The sequence below is a fragment of the Mugil cephalus genome, chromosome 5 (assembly GCF_022458985.1).
Source record: "Mugil cephalus isolate CIBA_MC_2020 chromosome 5, CIBA_Mcephalus_1.1, whole genome shotgun sequence".
NCBI lineage: Eukaryota > Metazoa > Chordata > Actinopteri > Mugiliformes > Mugilidae > Mugil > Mugil cephalus.
This window is the reverse complement of record NC_061774.1, coordinates 10,018,048-10,037,105: the sequence shown is the minus strand read 5'-3', so window position 1 is coordinate 10,037,105 and position 19,058 is coordinate 10,018,048. Positions and strand designations below refer to the sequence as shown.

The 19,058-nt window shown below is 44.4% G+C and overlaps 2 protein-coding genes and 1 long non-coding RNA gene across 3 annotated transcripts; 2 read left to right on the top strand and 1 right to left on the bottom strand.

Annotated features, from left to right (window-relative positions):
• Positions 1-1,782: 1,782 nt before the first annotated feature.
• On the top strand, positions 1,783-3,391 carry map1lc3cl (microtubule-associated protein 1 light chain 3 gamma, like). The gene is made up of 4 exons (XM_047585304.1): positions 1,783-1,965; positions 2,049-2,104; positions 2,203-2,309; positions 2,504-3,391. The coding sequence occupies exons 1-4, from the start codon at positions 1,908-1,910 to the stop codon at positions 2,691-2,693; spliced, it is 411 nt and encodes a 136-aa protein (XP_047441260.1). The 5' UTR covers positions 1,783-1,907; the 3' UTR covers positions 2,694-3,391.
• A 2,583-nt stretch (positions 3,392-5,974) lies between these two features.
• ehd1a (EH-domain containing 1a) lies at positions 5,975-18,592 on the bottom strand. The gene is made up of 6 exons (XM_047584907.1): positions 17,749-18,592; positions 13,402-13,499; positions 9,248-9,489; positions 8,324-8,494; positions 7,294-7,458; positions 5,975-7,023 (listed from the first exon to the last, which is right to left on the bottom strand). Exons 1-6 carry the CDS (start codon positions 18,135-18,137, stop codon positions 6,493-6,495), a joined length of 1,596 nt encoding a protein of 531 aa, XP_047440863.1. The 5' UTR covers positions 18,138-18,592; the 3' UTR covers positions 5,975-6,492.
• On the top strand, positions 13,447-16,678 carry LOC125007952. The gene is made up of 2 exons (XR_007112822.1): positions 13,447-13,555; positions 14,780-16,678. It is a non-coding gene; the product is annotated as an uncharacterized LOC125007952 (long non-coding RNA).
• Positions 18,593-19,058: the final 466 nt, after the last annotated feature.

Genomic DNA, 19,058 nt, shown 5'->3' with positions numbered 1-19,058 from the left:
CAAATCATTTCTTGTTTCCATCTTTCTACCAGCAGAGGGTGATCTTCACCAACGGCAGAGCATCTGTCTCTGATTATTGTTTCCACAGGCTGATGGCTTGTGAAACTGCAACCTGACCACAGGGCCTCCTTAAAGAGAGGCACACTGTCACCCTCTGAGATCAAATCTGTATATAATCTTTACTGCCAGTGTATTTGCAATGGAGAGAACAAAGTATTAGAAACAGCATTTTATATGATTCGACAGCAGCGTGCAGGGCCTCCAAAGAGACCATAAAACTGCAGCAACATCTTTTTCTTTTAAATGGTTTAAAACGTTACAGCCTCCATTAAGATGAAATGTATTGCATTAAACTACGTTAGTCTAAACTTTACTTACGCTCCAACTACAACTACTAACACATACACTACGTCATATAACAAACTTTTTTAAGCACACAAGCTTAATGAGTCAGTCAAGCCCATGCTTTTATAACCCACTCCGGAGCTTCTGATCTGACCCCATGGTCCCGATCGGCAGATGGGACTTTGATCAGCGCCTATCTGATTTTAAGTGCTGGCATTGAGCTCATAAACCTGGAAACCTGAACGGGACAACATGACAACGCTATGACAACTCATGTGAAAATCACGTGGTACACTTGAAAGCTGCTAGAACAGCCACTAAATAGACCTTCAAAGTACACCAATAAGCCACAACATTAAAACCACTGACAGGAGAAGTGAAGAACATTGAACATCTCGTGACAATACAGTGTTGTGCTGGGAAACATTTAGGCCTGTCATTCATGTGGATGTTACTAAGACATGTACAACCCGACTCCATAGCAGTGACACTCCTTGATGGCAGCAGACCCCCAAACTGATCAAGTATCCGTGGGATGATCCACAGAGGCCTCTTCCCTCAACCGATAGGACACAAAGGCCCCCACTAACAACATCCTGTTACCAGACACCACAGGACACCCTCACAAGACCCACGTCCATTCTATGATGAGTCTCAACTGATTTGGAGGCACAAAGGAGACATACACGGTATTAGGAAGGTGGTCATAATGTTATGCCTGATCTGTGTAAGTTTACCAAAGCAGGAAAGGCTCAGCTGATACTAAATTCATTCATATTGTTCCTGTTGTGTTCAAGTGTCCGAGTAAATTGTCACTCGGCCTGTGATAATACCCAACACACAGCCTCATTTATTGTGCTTGGATATCCGTTTTTATTTCTGTTGCCTGTTAAATTGTTGAGAAAGGAAGAGGCCACAAAAATAAAAAAAATCTTCTTCTTCTTCTTTTTCTTTTTTTTAACAGCAACAATGAAAAACAGCATGCATCATTTGGAGACACATTTGATCCTGATCCCTGTCAGTCATTGCCAAAGGAGGAATGTAGCACGGGGAATATGTTGACCACTTGTCCAGTGCGGCTATCAGACTGTGAGGTCAATTGATGAAAGATCTGATCTAATAACCAGATGTGCGAGTGTGAGAGTCTGGGCTATTTGGCCTCCTTAGGAGCTTGTCATGTGTTGTTTGTGCTCCTGGCTGCCCTCATTACACTTTTCCATGCTCGTGCTGCTCTGTGTACGTGACAGCAGCTCCACTATCACAAGCAGATGTGAGAATGCTCGCTGAGATAACCAGTATGTGTGAATCTGGTCCGGACCAGCGGACATGCATCCCTGCATCCACCAGCCGCGCACCAGGATGAGGAGTGTGTCTTTGTTTGTTGGTGTCACATGACGACTCCTCCCAGCTGCTCCCTCCTATAAAACCCCGGCGGTCACGGCAGCTCACCGGGGTTTGCCTTACTTCCACCCGAGGGGACTTCACCGTCAGCCTGGGCGAGACCGGCCTCACCGCCTCCATCACCACTGGTCTCTGCAAACCGCCCCGAGCAACAAGCAAACATGGCTCCTTTTGAGAAATCCATGGAGATGATGCCCTTCAAGCAGAGGAAATGCCTCGGTAAGACCAGCTGGATTGAATGTCCGGCCTCACTGTGCGTGGATGGACGTGTAAATAAAACACTGTGCGCCATTTCTCTTTAGAAACAAGGAAAGATGAAGTGTGCAGTATTCGGTCTAAATTCCCCAACAAGTTGCCTGTGAGTTAGTTTAAAATGTTATTGCAACTTTAATGCATCTAATCCCATTTTTTATTGTGTGTTTCTCAAACTACTAGCTGATGTGTATTTGTGTTCAGGTGATTGTTGAACGTTACATCCGTGAAAAGACTCTCCCTCTGTTGGACAAAACAAAGTTTCTGGTTCCCTTCGAGCTCACCCTGGGTCAGTTCCTGTGTCTGCTCAGGTAAATGATCAGTGACTCAGAGCTCTTCTCTCTACAGTAAATGAACTTGTTTTTTGATTTCTCAAACCCTTGGAATTAGTCCAACCCCGTCTGTAGCTGTCATCATTCTCTCCTCTCTTCTTCCTTCCTCATAATCTTCTTCCTTTACCCATTTTCCACCCTCAGTCTGACACTCCCGCTCTCTTCCTTTCCAGGAACAAGATCGCCCTGGACACCACCCAGGCTCTGTTCCTCCTGGTAGCGGAGAGGAGCATGTCCAGCATGTCCTCCAGCATGGGTGAGGTGTATTCTCGCTACAGGGACGCCGACGGCTTCCTCTACATCACCTACGCCTCGCAGGACATGTTCGGAGCTCCTCGGCTTGCAGCCAGGCCTCCGCGCTGAGGCTCAAAACGAGATCACACGAACTGAGTCCCGACCAACAATGGTGACGCCACTGGAGGAAAAGGGACAAACTGAGCCAAACAGAGACAGTGTGTTCCAGTTTTACGTCCCCAAACTGCACATCTGCCTACCTCATCGAACCTTTCTGGACTCCTGTTTTTTTTCTTTCTTTTTTTTTAACTTTTGTTCTTAAGCGAGTCAAAAAGGGTGGACAAGGCTCACCCTGATGAAGACTTTAGTTTGACTGACTGATCATATGATTGACATATTCATTCATTTCTGAGAAAAAGTAATACACACACACACAGAAAAGTTGATTTCGAGAAGATGCAAGACTGCTGTGATCAACCTCTGATCCTTCTGCGGGCCCCAAAAAGAACACGTTTGAATCATAGCCTTTGTTTTTGACATGTTTTCCCTCCTCTTGAGCTTCACTGCACATAAACCTCCTTCTAGTGGAGCCGCCACCACCCCGACAGACGCAGGGTAAATATCACAGCCGATGATAATCAGGCCCCTTCTTAGCACTTATCCCCCTCCTCACCTCTTTATTTTAGATCGCCTCCTCATCCTCATCTTCCCACAAGAATGTGAAACCGATTCATCGTATCAGGAACTACCACGGATGTCATTTTATGTTGCTCTGATTCTTTATTCAGTACACCAGAAACTAAATAAACAATCATCATTATATTTCATTGAGTTTGTGTGATATTTTTCTTGTTTTTATGCAACAGGGTTTGTGCTGAAATGTTCAAGAAATTAAGCGTCTAGTAATATAACAGGTTAAGATTAAGATACCGAAAGCATCAAGTTTTGACTGCTTGCATTGATTATTAATCAGCTGCATTCAATGCGGACGCATGGCTGAGCTGACAGTTACACCAGAAGTTTGATTTGTGCTCACACATACAGGTGATTCATTCCTCACCTGCCTCTCAGAGGAGGCGCTCCCTCCTCACGAATGTGTTATATAAACCCCGGCCCAGTCAACTCTCTGCAGGGGTCAGTGTGTCAGAGGGGCGGCGGGAAGTATTTTTAGACACGGACGGGACGAGCGTGGCCCAAAACACCGAGCAGGGACGAGGCGCAAGGAACGGGGGCGGTCAGGGGAGTGACAGGAATGCAGACGTGAAAAAAACAAAGAAAGGCCCGAGCAGAGAAGTCCGCTCTCGGTAAACAGTGGAAGAAAGGGAAGGAAGAGGGGAAGAAGAGACGAGGGAGGAAGACGCTGACGTCCTCGCAGGGGAAGGAGGAAACAATGTAAAGGGGAGATATACAGTGGAGGAGGCAGACAGCTAACCAAACACACAGCGTTCAGAGACAGAGATGAAGAGCCTCTGACTTCACACCAGCGTGGGCATTCCAGCAGCTCTCTGTCAGCCCTGCAGCTACGGCGGCTGTGAATTATTAATTAAAGTTTTCAGTCTCATTAAAAGAGTAACTACTTCAAACCAACTCCCAATAATAAACATAGATAACGGCCTATGTTGACACAGTAAATGTCACATTCCTATAAGGCACAAACTGTCCGTCAGTGAATATTTATTGTCGTGTTGTCAGTTTAACTTCATCCGTCTAATCATATCTGTTTTAGGGCATCTTGATATTACATTATATAATGTTAGAATTAATTAGACGTCACCCACCCCAAACATTTTCTGTCTACACTATACTGTTCTCAGGCTGGAGGTACAGAAGTGATAAATGCAAGACTTCCAAACAAACTCTTCCTTCAGGCTCCCAAACAGCTGACAAGAGTTTATTGCCTTGGGTGTGTATTTTTATTTATTTTATACTTTGACTTCATATTGTTTGACATTCATTATGAGCAGCAAAAGAACAGGGAAACACGTTTCTTTACTGCTCACATGACAATAAACACTTTGAACCTGGACTTTCTTAATGTTAACTATTTCTTACATACTTTACATCCCACTGTGGGGGGAAATCCTCTGCTTTTAACTCATGCATTCCTGTTTGGAAAAGTCAAGGGGCTGGACTTACTCAGAGGCACAGCAGCCACGGATGCACAAAAGGGACAAATCAAAGATTTATCTTATCTTAAAGTCCCAAGGCTGCCTCTCTAACCACTAACCCACAAGCAACACCCTGTTTGTTTCTTATCTGCTTGGTTTAAATGGCATCAATAAAATTTCTCCAGAAAAAAAAAATTAACTGTGTTCTCAGAAAATCTATGTAAGCCACAAAAAACAAACAAACAAAAATCTTAGCACTGATAGAAGTTATGGGGCAGCTTAAATCCGTATTACTAGGTGTGACGCTAAATGTGACACCCCTGTAATAACTTACCCGGACACAAGAGAGCGCCTGCGGACTTGATCACGGACGGAGCGTCAGCGTGATAATCTGGTGAGTCACTGCGCAGTATCTCAGTGAGTCTTTTGTGCACAGTCCAGCTGAGACAGAAGTGCATGACCGTGAGTGACAACTGAAAATGAAACACAGAGCTGTGTTCCGAGGACGTGAACTTGATTAAGACGGTTTCCGCGGCGAGCCAGATAGACACGGCAGAGCGTAAATATGTAAACAAACTTGAGCCGACATGACGTGAAAGACACTGTATATGCGGATCTGTTTGCAGCAATTATTGGCCTTGCATCCATCACCTGACTTCTTTTCCCATAACAAACACGGTTCACACGGGAAAACACCTGATAAATACCGAGGGCGATTTACATATCGGTTCCTTAAATCTGCATCCTAATTTGAATGAGGCAGACTGTCTTCAGATTCAGACCTCTTCAGGTTAGATAAGAAGACAGTTTTATAAGGTGGACATGAAGTTATATACACTCAGACTCGTTTATTAGAGAGCTTCCTGTCTTTCTGTTTAGAATTTACGCTCGTCTTCCTGAGCCTGGGCTGAATCTTCGTAAATTGTCTCCATGTGTCCTCAGGGAACTCCAGAGAATGTCACAAGTGTCTGCCTTCACTGTTTTCAATTTGCCCTCAAAGATATGTAGTCATAAGCGAGTCGTTTCATGGGCGGATTGCCTTATAAGTCCTCCCGAGGATTCTGGTGTGACTCGTTAAACCTTTGACCAGCCTACAGGGGGCAGTGGACATCGCTGAAACTATTGAATGAATGAGTGCATTTTGAAGAAAATGTCTCCGGTGACCTCTGGGTAACACAGTCCTTGATATGATCTTCAATAACGAAACGAAAATAAAAGCACAAAAGTATGAACTGTTTAGTGACGCTATGACTCACCTCACAAATGTGGTGTGTCACACATTTAAAAATACACGCGACCACATTTTGGATGTTAGAGTATTCCTTTTTATTTATTCTCTGGTAAAATAATAAAAAGGGGAAGCATTTGGAAAGAGTCAAAGTTAACAGTCAGGAAATACAAAAATATAGATAAAGTAATTCTAACAGCTGTTTTGATTTCCTTTTTCTCTGTCCAAATGGAAAAAAAAACTATATTTCTTTGGATCAACATAAAATAATATTGACTGTGAACTTTAAGACATCTTTTACACGGATGCAGAAATCCAGGTACTCATCAGTTCATGATGCAGTAATGTCCTTTCACGGCCCTCCTCCCCAATTTATTTCACATAGATGCCCTAATGCACTAAGATGGACCCCCCCTCCCTCCCTCCCTCCCTCCCTCCCAACGAAACCCTCCAGTCTCTCTCTGGTGGAAAAGATCACAGCAATATGTCCCCCTGGTGTGTTGAGAAGTCTGGAGACTCACAGCTTGATGGAGGATGATGCAGAGCGATGACGTTACTCGTTGCCAGGCTGCCCCCGGTCTTTTCTGGACATCTAAGCCTCCACCATTCCGCGCTTGGACGGGGGCACCAGGTGCTCGGGCAGCGTGGGCGGCAGCTCGTGGCCCTCCAGCTTCACCTTGATCAAGTGGTTGGCCAGGGCGAACTCCTCGTCGTCGAGGAGGCCGTCTTTATCCACGTCGGCCAGTTTCCAGATCTTTCCCAGGACCGTGTTGGGCAGCTTGGACTTCAGCATCTCCTTCTTGGCCGCGGCGCCCGACACTTTGCCGTTGATGGGAGAGAGGGTGTAGAAGATCTCGTCGTACGTGGGCTTGTCGCGGCCCACCACCCACTCCAGCTCGTCGATGCCCTCGCTGGCGCCCTCGCCGTACCCGTGGCCGAAGGGACCGGTCATGGTGCCCTCGAAGGCTCCGCCCTTGACGACCTGGCTGGGCATGGCGGCCTCCTCCTGACGTACCATGGCCATGAGACGGGCGATGTCGTTGGCGAGCATGTCCTCCACTGCCTCCAGCAGTTTGGGCTTCAGCGCGACAAACTTTGTGAAGTCCTGGCCATTCAGCAGCTCCTGGAGGGATGAGGAGGGGGGTGAGAGAAAACAGGAATTGGTGATAGAAATAGATCAGTCTTCAATGACTACCAATGGGAGTAGCATACAAGAAGCAGGATTTCCTGACAAACCAGGAAAAATAAATCTCATCCCCGTCCTGGCCCATCCTGGAGGGCAAGAGCAGGAAAGAGGGGCAAAGACGTGTAAAAGTGTAAAGGTGGGAACTAAGAGAGGTCATTGTACTCTGAACAAGTTAAACACAACATCAACTCTTTTTTGTAGTCTCACCTGCATCTTGGCAAGGTTGGGGAAGTCTCCAGGAGAGATCTGGTGCTCCTTCTCTATTTTGGTGTAGATCTCTCCCAAGTTGGCAATCAGCTCCTTCTTCTTGGAGTCCTTTCCAAAGACACTGGGCATCTCCTTTTTCAGAGAGCTGATAATGTAAGCTTGCACCTGGAAGTCGTTAAAGAAACACGATCAACTCTCGCAGTGATTATTTAAAAAAAGTAAAATGGGTCAACTGAATAGAGTCTGTTTTTCATTTGGAAAGAAGGCGAAACAACAATTTTGAAAACTAGTTCATCAAATGAATCATGAAAAACCCACAATTTCTGTGTCTGAAAACTGGCCTGGAAGGGGTTTCTGAAGTTAGGAAATAGCAAATAATCCCTCTACTATTCTTGGCATTACGCTGCAAAATTACTGGTTTCAAAAGTGCTATCATTTTCAGATATACTGTGGTGCTTCACTGACAAAAGTTGCGTAAACCAGGGTGTTTTTGTGTAACCTTGTAATGATGGATGGAGCGGAAAGGGTAGTGGTAAGAGGTTACAGAAAGACAAGAGTGAAAATTAGATAATTAGGCAAAAAATAAATTGTTTTTCTTTAAAAAAAAAGAAGAAGAAAATGAATTAAGCAAGTGTGGCTCTAGGAGTCGCAACATGGATCTGTCCCATACTTTGGTTTTGATGGAAATGAAGCAATTCTTAGATGGCTTTTCATCATATTCTGGTACAGACAGCCATGTTTCACTGAGAATGAATCCAATAGACGTTCATGATCTCTTATCTTCTAGATCAACCACGAAGCAAATATTTGTGGCTCTGAGTGAGATGTGTTGACATATATCAAATTGATTGCCATGAAATGTGGTTCACATATCGATGTTCCCTTGATTAATGTGTTCCTTACTTTGTTTTTGACAACACACCTCAAATATTACATTTATAATGTCATCACAACATGCACGCTGATGCATTTAACTCAACCTGCTCTGGTGACGGGGGACGTAAACCTCTCAGGTCTTGTTAATACTGACCTTGGCGAGGCGCGCTCGTTTGATGAGGTCGTTGAGTTTGCGTAGAGCTGCGTTACGTGGCAGTGACTGGATGTCCACGAACAGGTCCTGCTCCTCTGCTTCAAACAACTTCCTGTTGTCTGGCACCAAGAGGGGCTGTGCCCAGAATGAGCCGATGTACACGCGCACCACCTGGAATACAGTTCTTAGAAGTTAATCTCTATTCATTCATCTCCATTTCCATCAGGTTGCTCTTTATTGCCCACATCCACACGAGAGGAAATTCTTTCACAGGTCACATACACACTCCAACCTGGCTGTTGAATAAACAAGAACCTTTATACACTCAAAAGACAAAAGGGATGTTTGACAATGGAATATGTCACATTCAGACGTAGTCAAGGAAGCAGAAATAACCTTTTAGAATGCACCTTTTGTGCTTTATGTCCTGTTTAAAGGCCTCACAATACAATTTAGTGTGAAAGTCAATGAGTAATTATCTGGAGCATCCAAAGGTCTCTCTGGGATCAGTTTATGAATATGGCTCTGGATCAAATATTAACTAAGAGGTCAGGGAAAATCATGCGACAAACTGTGTCATGTGATACTGGGTAGGACATGGGATTTGAAATAGACAGAAATGTAACTATGTTTCAGTTTCATTACAATCACACATTAAAGAGTCGTTCTCTTCCAACTTCTCATACAATGACAAGCTGGGAACTCTGATCTTTTTAGAAAGGTCATCTGGTCTCTACCCAGACCTGCCTAAAGGCCCGAAGGCCCCAGGTTTGTCAAAGAGTGTAAATAAAAGCTAAAAAGACAAGTTCTTGTTTGTTCAGCACAAATAAAAGAAGGCTTGAGTTTAGGTTTGTTTCAGATGTTTGCCCTAATGGGATTAGTTTAAACATATTGTGTTATGCACAAAAGCACCAACGTTTTTACCTCGGGTGTGTTGATGATTTTCCCCAAAGACCACATCAGCGCTCCGTAGACCCTCATCAGCTGCTGAGTGCTGATCTGGTCGGCCTTGTTCAGAACCACGCGCATTTTGTCCTCGTGGTTCTTGAGAGCGCGGATCACCTCGGAGAACTCGTCAGAGATGTCCAGCTTGTGGGCGTCGAACAGGAGGATGATGCGGTCCACGCGTTCAGCAAACCACTCGAGCACAGCAGCGAAGTCGTACCCTGGAGAAAGAGAAGACGTTTAAACACCAGCAAAGCCACCATTACCACATTATCGGTTTTGATTACTGTTTATAGTCCGGATCTTGTATTTATTTAGGGTGGAAACAAACTGTCTGACAGCAGTTCTACGAAAAAAGAACATATAATCATTTCAGGGTTAACTTGCTTTAGCTTATTAAAACCCAGTCGATATCAGATCGACAAGAAGAATTTTATTTTCATTGTTAGCACATGAGGGCCGATCTGCTATGATCTGATGAAAACCACCAACACAAATCCAGGACAAGATAATGGACTGTTAGCATGAAACCATATCTCATACTTAAGACAATAGATCACTAATACTTTTGCGGTGAAATATGAGGATTTTATCTGACAAAGAACTCAATGACTCAACGTAGAGTGTGTTGGATGACGTTGAACTGCTAGTTCTATGTCTATATTCTAAGGCCTGTTGATCGAGTAATGTTTAGGTAAGTGTTATTTCAAGAGGAAGAGTTTTGCCCCTGGTTATTGATTAACTTGGTTTACTGAGATAGCAGAAAAAGGTGTATAAAGGTAAAGACAGTTCCAACCCTCTGGACAATCAGATTTGTCGATACGCACTGCTACAGTGAACTCCGCTGGAGACAGGTCTGTGGAACGTGCCACAGAAAAACCAATGTTACTAGTAATGAAATAGAAAAAAGGAAGCAAGAAGGCTGACGCATAAGGTGTTAGGCTAAAAAGGGTATGTACTGTCAGCGACAAAACCTCAACAAGTGACTCGTCTAACCAGGTCTTAATTTATTATTCACTTCCTTTCCAACAAAGAAATTACTCAACTTACATAACAGAGGCCTTTTTTTGTATTTTTATTTGGCGGATGACTTGCAGAGAGAGAGGGAGGCGGGAAGAGGGAGAGTTTTGGTTTTGATTAGTGTCTGTGTGTCATCTGATCAGAAAAGAATGCAGCTGCTGTAAAAGCTCATCTCGGCCGCTGCACAATCAACGCCAGATCTGCTGCATATGCATTCCAACATGGCCGCCTTTTGTCTCCGTCCCGACGCATGTATACAAAAGAAAGTCCGAGAGATACAGTCGACGGAGAGAACTGCACTGTGACGTGGACAGATGAAGATAAAGAGGGAGACTGGGGAGGTGGAGGGAGAAAGACGGGGTGAGTGAAAGTGAAAGTGAGAGAAAAGCCTCTCTGTTAATGAGAGATGGAAACACCCTCGGCCCAAAGGAGTTTGTGGCTCTTTTCGCAGATGACGTAACAGCGGAGGGGGGATGAAGGGGGAATATTTTAAGTCCGAGAGCCCGGTGGGAACCAGCTGAGGATATTTGTTCAATCCCCCTCGAGTCCGCTTTTAACACACGTGTTGGAGAATGAGAGGAGAGACAGCTGCTCTAGCCCAGACTTACTTATAGCGCATAGCATCGACAACTGCTATCTATGAACCATGTGCGCAAGAATGCAAGGATAGAGACGCGCCGCCAGGACCAAACTGGAAGGGCCTCATAAGCATGTGCTAATCACAGATGGAGAGAAGAGTGAGAAAACCAGTAATCATATTTTCATGCATGGTAAAAAAAATTTAAAATGTTGGCACCCTAGGTGAGTGCAAGTTGCAGGTGTGAGGATCACTTGACTGGTTTGTGTTTACTCATTTATAATGAATAATCAAAGAAATAGTTATATCAGGAAGAAAACGTATTTACTGTTCTTGCTAAGGCTAGCAGCACTGAGCTTACTTAGGTTATCTTAGATTAGCATAAAGCATAGAAATATGTGTAACAGCTGGTAACAAAGTCCTCCTACCAGTGTGACTTAACATCACTAACGTACACTTTACATCTTGTTTGTGTAATTTTTACATTAAAAAAGGTCTTATATTTTCATCCAATCGTCTGTTCTGAAAAAGGTAAGAAAAGAACGGCGAGAAATTTAATCATTTTACAATAATGCAATGAGTAGCAAGTTTGCAGCTTGAGCGTCAGTCTGATCTAATTATCTGTGAGGAGACATATTCCTCAAAGAAATGCTGCAGTGTTACATTTTGAGGCCACAAGTTCAAAAACTCTCAGCTCTGATTCTGAGAACTCTCTTTCTTCAATCCGCTCAATGTACTCAGCGGAATTGACATTCACTGTCAAGTCATCAGCAGGGACTCCAGAAAAAGACGCCCAGCTGCACATTTCTGTGCACATTTCTATGCTGACATATGCAAAAATGAACACGTGGTCTAAGTGTTGTGTTGCAATGACAAAGCTTAATCTTCATGAATGGACTTCACAGCCTCGTCGTCCAATTTGAACGTTTCTAAAAGCTTTCAAATCGTACCATGCTGCTCTAAATGAAATATATGGAAATGCTTGACTACATCTGATGCGTCACACGCCCTTCAGCTGATCAGAATTGAGAGGAAGTCTAAAATAATACCACAGTTTCCCGTAGGCTGGTATAAACCTAATATGTGCCGGCATTCTGCCAGTATTCAGAGAACAGACACACGCATGCCCGTCACACTTGAGATGAACTGGAATTGTTTGTATATGACACAGTCTGTAGTACGTCCAGAGTACAGTACTGGGCTGTTTATGCAGAAACAGAGAAGAAGATAACGTGTGTAACACAGTGTACATATGTGCTTAAGAAAGGGAGAATGAATAAGTATGTATCTATAGAAACAAAACTGTCTGAGGCGTCAGACTTAAGCCTGCTCCTCTCTTTAGACGGGGTCATCTCATCATTCATACGTATCGACACGACGCTTATTTGACCTTTACGTTTTCTGTCAGAAAATTCCATGCAAAATTCTCTGACATCCAAAATAATGATAAAATGCTAATGTAAAATAATTTGCTTTGTGTGTCCAAACATATTCAATGTACAGTGAAATGAAACACAACCAGGAAAACGCCCATGAGAAAAAGTCACTGTACAATTGACTAATTTGTCGCTTCTGCTACCAAAACCAATTAATCAAATTAGCTGCGGATTCATTTTCTGCCTCGCAATATTTTTCCCCTTTTTCCTTTTCGCTTTGTCACACGGGACTTGATAATAAAGAGCAGATTGTCTCGAAGCTTTCGGTCCAAGTCAGGCAGCGGCGGCGGAGGTTGTGGGTGGGGGCAGTCTTGGGAAACTCTCCACTATGTTTGCCATTTTACTCCACTTCCTTTCCCTAGAGTACACAAAAACTCATAAGAGTGCTTCCTCTTAAACAGGCTCACATCAGGTAGAAAAAGCAGAAGCTACGCTCAGCTGCGCTGTTATCGCATGCCTGTGTTCTGAAAGATCATCAAAAGTGAGATGAAATCTGCATATGCGGCAATTCTCAAATGACCCTGGAGGTCGCAGTATTGTTGGAGCGAGTGGATAAATATATGAATTGATTTATTTCCACAGAGTACAGGGAAACGACTCTGAACAGTGAAGGTACACAGGATAAAAAAAAATAGCAATGTACAGGGCACATTTTCTATTTCAGTCTTTTTTCAGAAGAAAAAAAGGTGGGGGTGTGAAAGATGTTGCCGTCATCGCTTAAAAAAGATACAGGCAATGAATTTGTCAGTCAATTGCCAGGTAAAAGTGCCCTCCAGATATATGTGACCTGTTTGTTTAGGTGTTCCCCTGAGGCTGTTAAACACAGGTTTGACAGCGCTGCGAGCAAAGTTGCTACAACTGACTTTACGGGACACTTGCCTAACAGAAATACCAGAGAGAAAAGAACTCAACTATGTACCACTTCATTGCTGAACCTGTCACTTCCTGTAAATGCTTTTTGTCTGTGCGCACTGCTTTCTGATTACAGCACTGCACAGTTGTGGAGCGGAGGGTGCGGTGTGGTGTTAAACATGATTAGCACACACTGTACATGAAGGACGAGGTGGGTGAAGTGTGGTGTTCGTGTGTGTGAAGCGGACCTCTGCTTATTCTCTGCTTCTCCCCCGACAGGATTCCGGGAGTATCGATGATGCTGATGCTCTCCAGGACGGGATTCGGCATCTGGGCGCACATGAACCTGAGGGGGAAACACAGAGTTGAGAGATGCAGAAGCACAGAGCGGAGAAAACGAAAGTAAGAGATAGCGAGATAGAGAGAGAAGTCGCAGAGGATGAGGGGATAGGGGTGAAAGGGGGAAGGAGAAAAACCAGAAAACCAGTTGGTGAGAGTGTTTACACATAAGCTTGGCATTAAACACACATAATTCACCTCCTCGATGTCATGCACAACATTAATGGAATACTGTTGCAAGAGGAAATATGCGGCCTGTAAAAGTAGCAGTGGTGAAGCTACTATCCTGTTTTCATACTTAAATTAAAGTTACATTCACATTTAATTAGTTTAACACAAAAAAAAATCCAAACGGAGCTTTTCTACAGTGGAAATCTACACTAGGGCGGTAACTAACAAGTATTTCCATTCTACATTAATTGTTTACTGAATGAGTAATTGTCTCCACTCTCTTTAAATCTAGTTAAGATGATGACCAAGTCACATTTTTCAAACATTACAGCCGCCTCCCTCGTAGGAGGTGGCCGCCGATGTGAGGTCATTTAAGAAGGGAAGCACTGGAACAATACATTTTAAAGTGCGAGTCTTACTCACACCCAGCAAAACTTACTAATTCACCAAACAACGGTCTCCTTGAGGCAGGGACGCTGGGGTTTAAACTTTAAATGAGAGGATCCCTCTCCAACAGAAACCAAGGCAAGACATATGCACTATAAAGCGTGAGAGAAGATGACCGGTTTTGCATAAACCCACACCGTCCCCCCTCAGGACAAAGAAAGGGATTGTTAAGGCACCCCACAGCTCAGAGTACTACTTCTCACTCCGCTGCCCGTTCAGCCAAACTAAACCGATACTCACAACATGAGCTCAGAGGCACCGGGTCATAAGACTGGGAAAAACCGTGCTTTCACATTCCTGCTGCAGCTTCGCTCGCACCGCAAACCCCTAACAGAGATCCTAAACCACACGCAGGGGGTAAAAGGAAAAATCCACAAAGGCTGAGTGAAAATAATAAGAGGAAGGCGTGTGTTGCGTGGAGATCTTACGTTACAATAATAGACAGCCAAAGATAACACCCAGTTTTTCCCGTCCCTCTCATATCTGATGGCGTGTGACACGCAGCTGGAATTTCAACTCAGGTTTTCCACTTAACTATCCATCCCGACATTTTTCCACACGCAGGCCTGTAGGAAAAAATGCTCTGATGAATTTCAGCTGGAATTCTTAGAAACAGAAGAGACACGGGGGCCTCTCTGAGGGTCCTTCACTATTTGTTTGTGTCTTCAGAGAGTGGGAAACGCTTCCTCTCTACAATGAATGCGAGGGTTAATATTCCATGTCAGACCTGTCCTGCGATTGGAAATCTGGCTCCGACTCCTGACAGACGGTCTTCCTCTGCTGCTCCACCTCTTGACCTATGGCCTACCTCTGCACGGTGACCTCAGCTTCCCACAGATAAGTGGAAAAGGGGCCAGCACGCACGGCAGATGTGAGGTTAGAGCTGGATCATTTTTCCACATTTACTTCCTGTAAAATCTTGCCTTGTGCGGGTGAACAAATGATCTACTACGTGAACGTCCGCATGTGTCTTCATGTATAGTTGTTATGTAAGACCGTCAGGCCCTATCTCAGCAAAATGCCGCATCAGCGCCCTGGAGCAACAGGCCTTCGACAGGACAGGACGGATCTGGTCAGTGTGGGCCAGGGTGGGCCACTGCGGAACTTAAACTTTGCTGACTCCAGTTCTACTGACTAATGGCTTACAGGCAGCACAGAAATATACTGGAGCCTTCTGGCTGAAATACACTTTAAAATAAAAAGGAACAAGCGCCAGCTGAATGTAGAAAACAAGTATTCAGTTACTTGTATGGAAAATTCCGTCGCAAAATCAGTGCAAAATTAACGAGAGACAATCAGAAATGAGCACGGTGAAAATTTTTAAAACTGAAAAAGTTAGCAGACTAAGTGGGTACACCATCTCGTGTGAGCACAAGTTGTAGGTGTGAGGATCACTTGACTGATTCGTGTTTACTCTATTCATAAATAAGTGGCTACACTGAGGGCATTTCCCACAGAGCCTGGTAGTTAAAGGCTAATCTGCAGGCTCCATGACTATGGTTAAGACGCCTCAAATGAGTCAAATAATAATCTGACCCCTTGTATCAGCCGTCTACATTTAGAATTCAAATCAGAATTAGAATTTATGAGTAAAAAAAACACAGTAAAACATGCAACAGTTGAAGGTCAGTCCAAATAGTTGTATCCCCCTGACAGGAAAATGGAAATTGAGTCCAGTCCAAACTTGGATGTCTCTCTGGGTCTAGTTTTACGAACTGTAAACCTGTTCTTGGTTGTGAGCCCTTTGAGCCGTTCATACAGGTCATACACCTGTTGTTGTCATATTCACATATCCTGTTAGGCATGATCATGTGACTTCTAAGCTAACATATCACCACTCAACCACGCATTTGCCTCTGAGACAAAGATGCGGACTGAATTCAAAGAGAACCACAAATCCCATGATACCTCAGGTCTGTTTCCAGTGTCCAGCAGTTTGACAAATTAAGCTTCAGGGTACAATAGCCTTTGTTTATGCACAATCTTATCTGGCTTCCCCCCCCAAGTCTGTAATAAACCCCAAGTAGTGAATGTGTCTGTGAAGTCAAACAGCCATCTAATCTTTTGAAGCATTACTTCAGTCTTTTGAGTCTGAGTGATTTCACTTGGCAGAAGTTTGCACTCGTTCCAGATAAGACAAACGCTTCTTTATAATTGAAGGAAGGGATGTCAATAGATAATGGAAAATAGGCTGAACTTGGGAAGTGTCAACTTGGGAGTGTTTGGATTACAATAGCATATGGCACAACGACGTGCATGAGATTTGGATCACGACTGCCGCCAAGCTAATCATTTGTGCATCCGTTTGGCAGGTTATTCAGGTATTCTTCGGAAGAGAGGGGCATATATGCACACCCTCTGCAGGCAGTAACACCATCAACAATCTGATGTCACCATACATCTCCCTAAAGGACCCCAGATTCAGATCTTTTAACTTTCCTAAAGCCTGCCAGCTCTGATTCATGGCACCTTGCACTGTGAGCTGCACAGGGAGGAGCTACTTTAATGTAATAAAAGACTGGGAGACTTTCCACAAGTGTCCCTGGCATTCCCTTTCTTTAAACACAAGCCACATTCTTTGCCTTCTTTGTCTAAATTGTTTGTTTTACTTTCACTTCTGCTTTTTGTTTGCCGTTTTCTATAATTTCCACATGTTTACCATTGTTGTTACATTAACTTGCGAAAGCCCCACCTGTGCCAACTGAGGTTTTGCCACGTGACGTCAGGCGAGTGTAATTAATTTAAAGTTTAGGAAGGTCCCTGGTAGTTTCCTGCTAATCCGTGCGCGATCTGGATGATCTGTCAATTGGCTCGAACTCCAGTGAGCTAAAACGCCTCAACATCTATAGTGACACAACTGCTGACTCAACGACAAGTGCCACAAACACGTTCCAATAATGCTATTAGGCAGATACCAAAAACCTTTAACCCTTTGCGATAAGCCTTTCTCAGGCCTAGTCACAGGTAGAGAATAAGGGGGGGTTGACTCACAGCCTGATCACGGATGTGGCAACTCTTATATGGCCAGAGGATATGAAGGTTATAGCATGGGAGGACAGGACAAGGTCAAGGTGTTGCCTGGCAACACTCCTGTGTTTTAAGGGGCCACGCTGTGACACCGGGAAAAGTATGTTTCAAGAGTGACTGTGCCAGCTGCTCTTAGTTACCTGAGAAACTGGTTTAAAGTGAAAGGGAAACCACTTTGTGTTTGGTTGTATAAGGTGTTGGAAAGTACCATTATACGCTTTGGTTTTCTATAAAGCAGGATGTATCCTCCACCTGTCTACCAACACTAAACTCCCGCATTCTCTCAAGATGACGAGAAGCAGAAAACTCAACGCGCACTTGGCTCAGCTGGAAAGATTGTGCAACAGCGCACTGAGAAGTACCGTGAATACGTGTGATACAAGTTGGGACTTGTGAGAAGGCAATAGCAACAAAAAAAACGGCAGTTATTATGACTCGTTGAGTGCACAACTGCACCAACTAATGACAGCTGGTGTGCATGACACTGACGTGACACGTATTACTTTCATTCACAAATTTGAGAATAACTCTAGGGCTTTTTGTGTCCTACCGTGTTCACATTTCGCACTGTAAGCTCTTTAACGAGGTCTAGGGCTTGGCACTGACTTTACCTGTTCAGAAACGCGTTGCCAAAAGCGTTGAGTTTGCGGAAGGGCTTCTTGGGGTCGACAACCAGCGCGTTACCCGGTATCACCCCGTCCTGTTCCCCGTGCATCACCGCGATGAAAGAGTCTGTGGTCGGCTCGGGGCCAATCCGCATACCGGGGAAGTCCTGCTCCATTAGGTGCCGGATGAAGGTGGTCTTCCCGGTGGAGTACTGACCCACCAGGAGGACCATGGGCTTGTTGTCGAAATCGGCATCTTCGAGGGCCGGGGAGTGGAAGTCGTGGAATCGATACGTGTCCTCCAGAGGGAACAGCTTGGTCCGGTAAAGCCGCCGCAGACCCTCGGACACGTTCTGAAACAGCTCCGGGTCCTTCTTCAAGTTTTTCCTGAACATGGCTGCTACTTAATTATTTATTTATCTATCTTAACGGCAGTTGACACACGTGTGCCAGTCTCCCCGTGAGTAATTATCTGGTTTTAGTGGCGCGGGTCTCTCACACCGCCGAGAGAGTAGCTGCCTGCTGGAATGAAGGAGCGACTGGGCGAGGTCTTCCAAGTTTGTGTCTGTCCCTCCTCCTCCTCTCCTCCTCCTCCTCCTCCTCGTCGTCGTCTTTTCGCTAGCTAGTAGCACTGCGAGCCGCTCATTCAGGGAGGACTCCCTCTTCCGCGTATGTTAGCTAGTGTGACACAGGCAGTGCTGCTCCGCAGTAAACACCGAGCTTCGGTCGGATATAAATCCTCCGATGTTACGCGAAAGTGAGAGTACGACAGTTACAACCTCGTAGCTATTGGCTACGCGCTTAGCAACCGGCTGTCAGTTAGCCGTGTATCCCCCACAGGAAGGCTGACTCACACACCGGAAATGTCACACACACGCATACAGGCCTCGGTGATGACAAATAACAACAGTGTCTCGTTTGGGGTAGACGTGTGTGTTCCCAACTTCCAGTTCATTAATGTTTTATTTATTCATCCATGCCGCAATGCTAATATTAATTGCCAATTAATCGATCAATTGCCAAAATATTAGGTATATTAGGAAAATTAATGAATGTCACTATAAGAGACTTGTACTAAATAATGGATGCTACGATTTTCCGTTTATGTTGGGTCAGAGAGGTGGTCATTCAAATGTATGATTATTTTGGAGGGTGTAGTCTGGGGAGTTGTTAAACCCACAAAATAACAGAAACATATATAAGCAACATAATACAACTCAGTAGTTCTACAAACCACAACTTCTGAAAACACAGTTGTATTAACAGCTGTTTTTCAGTTATTTCAAACAAATGCTGAATACCACAACCTTCATGGA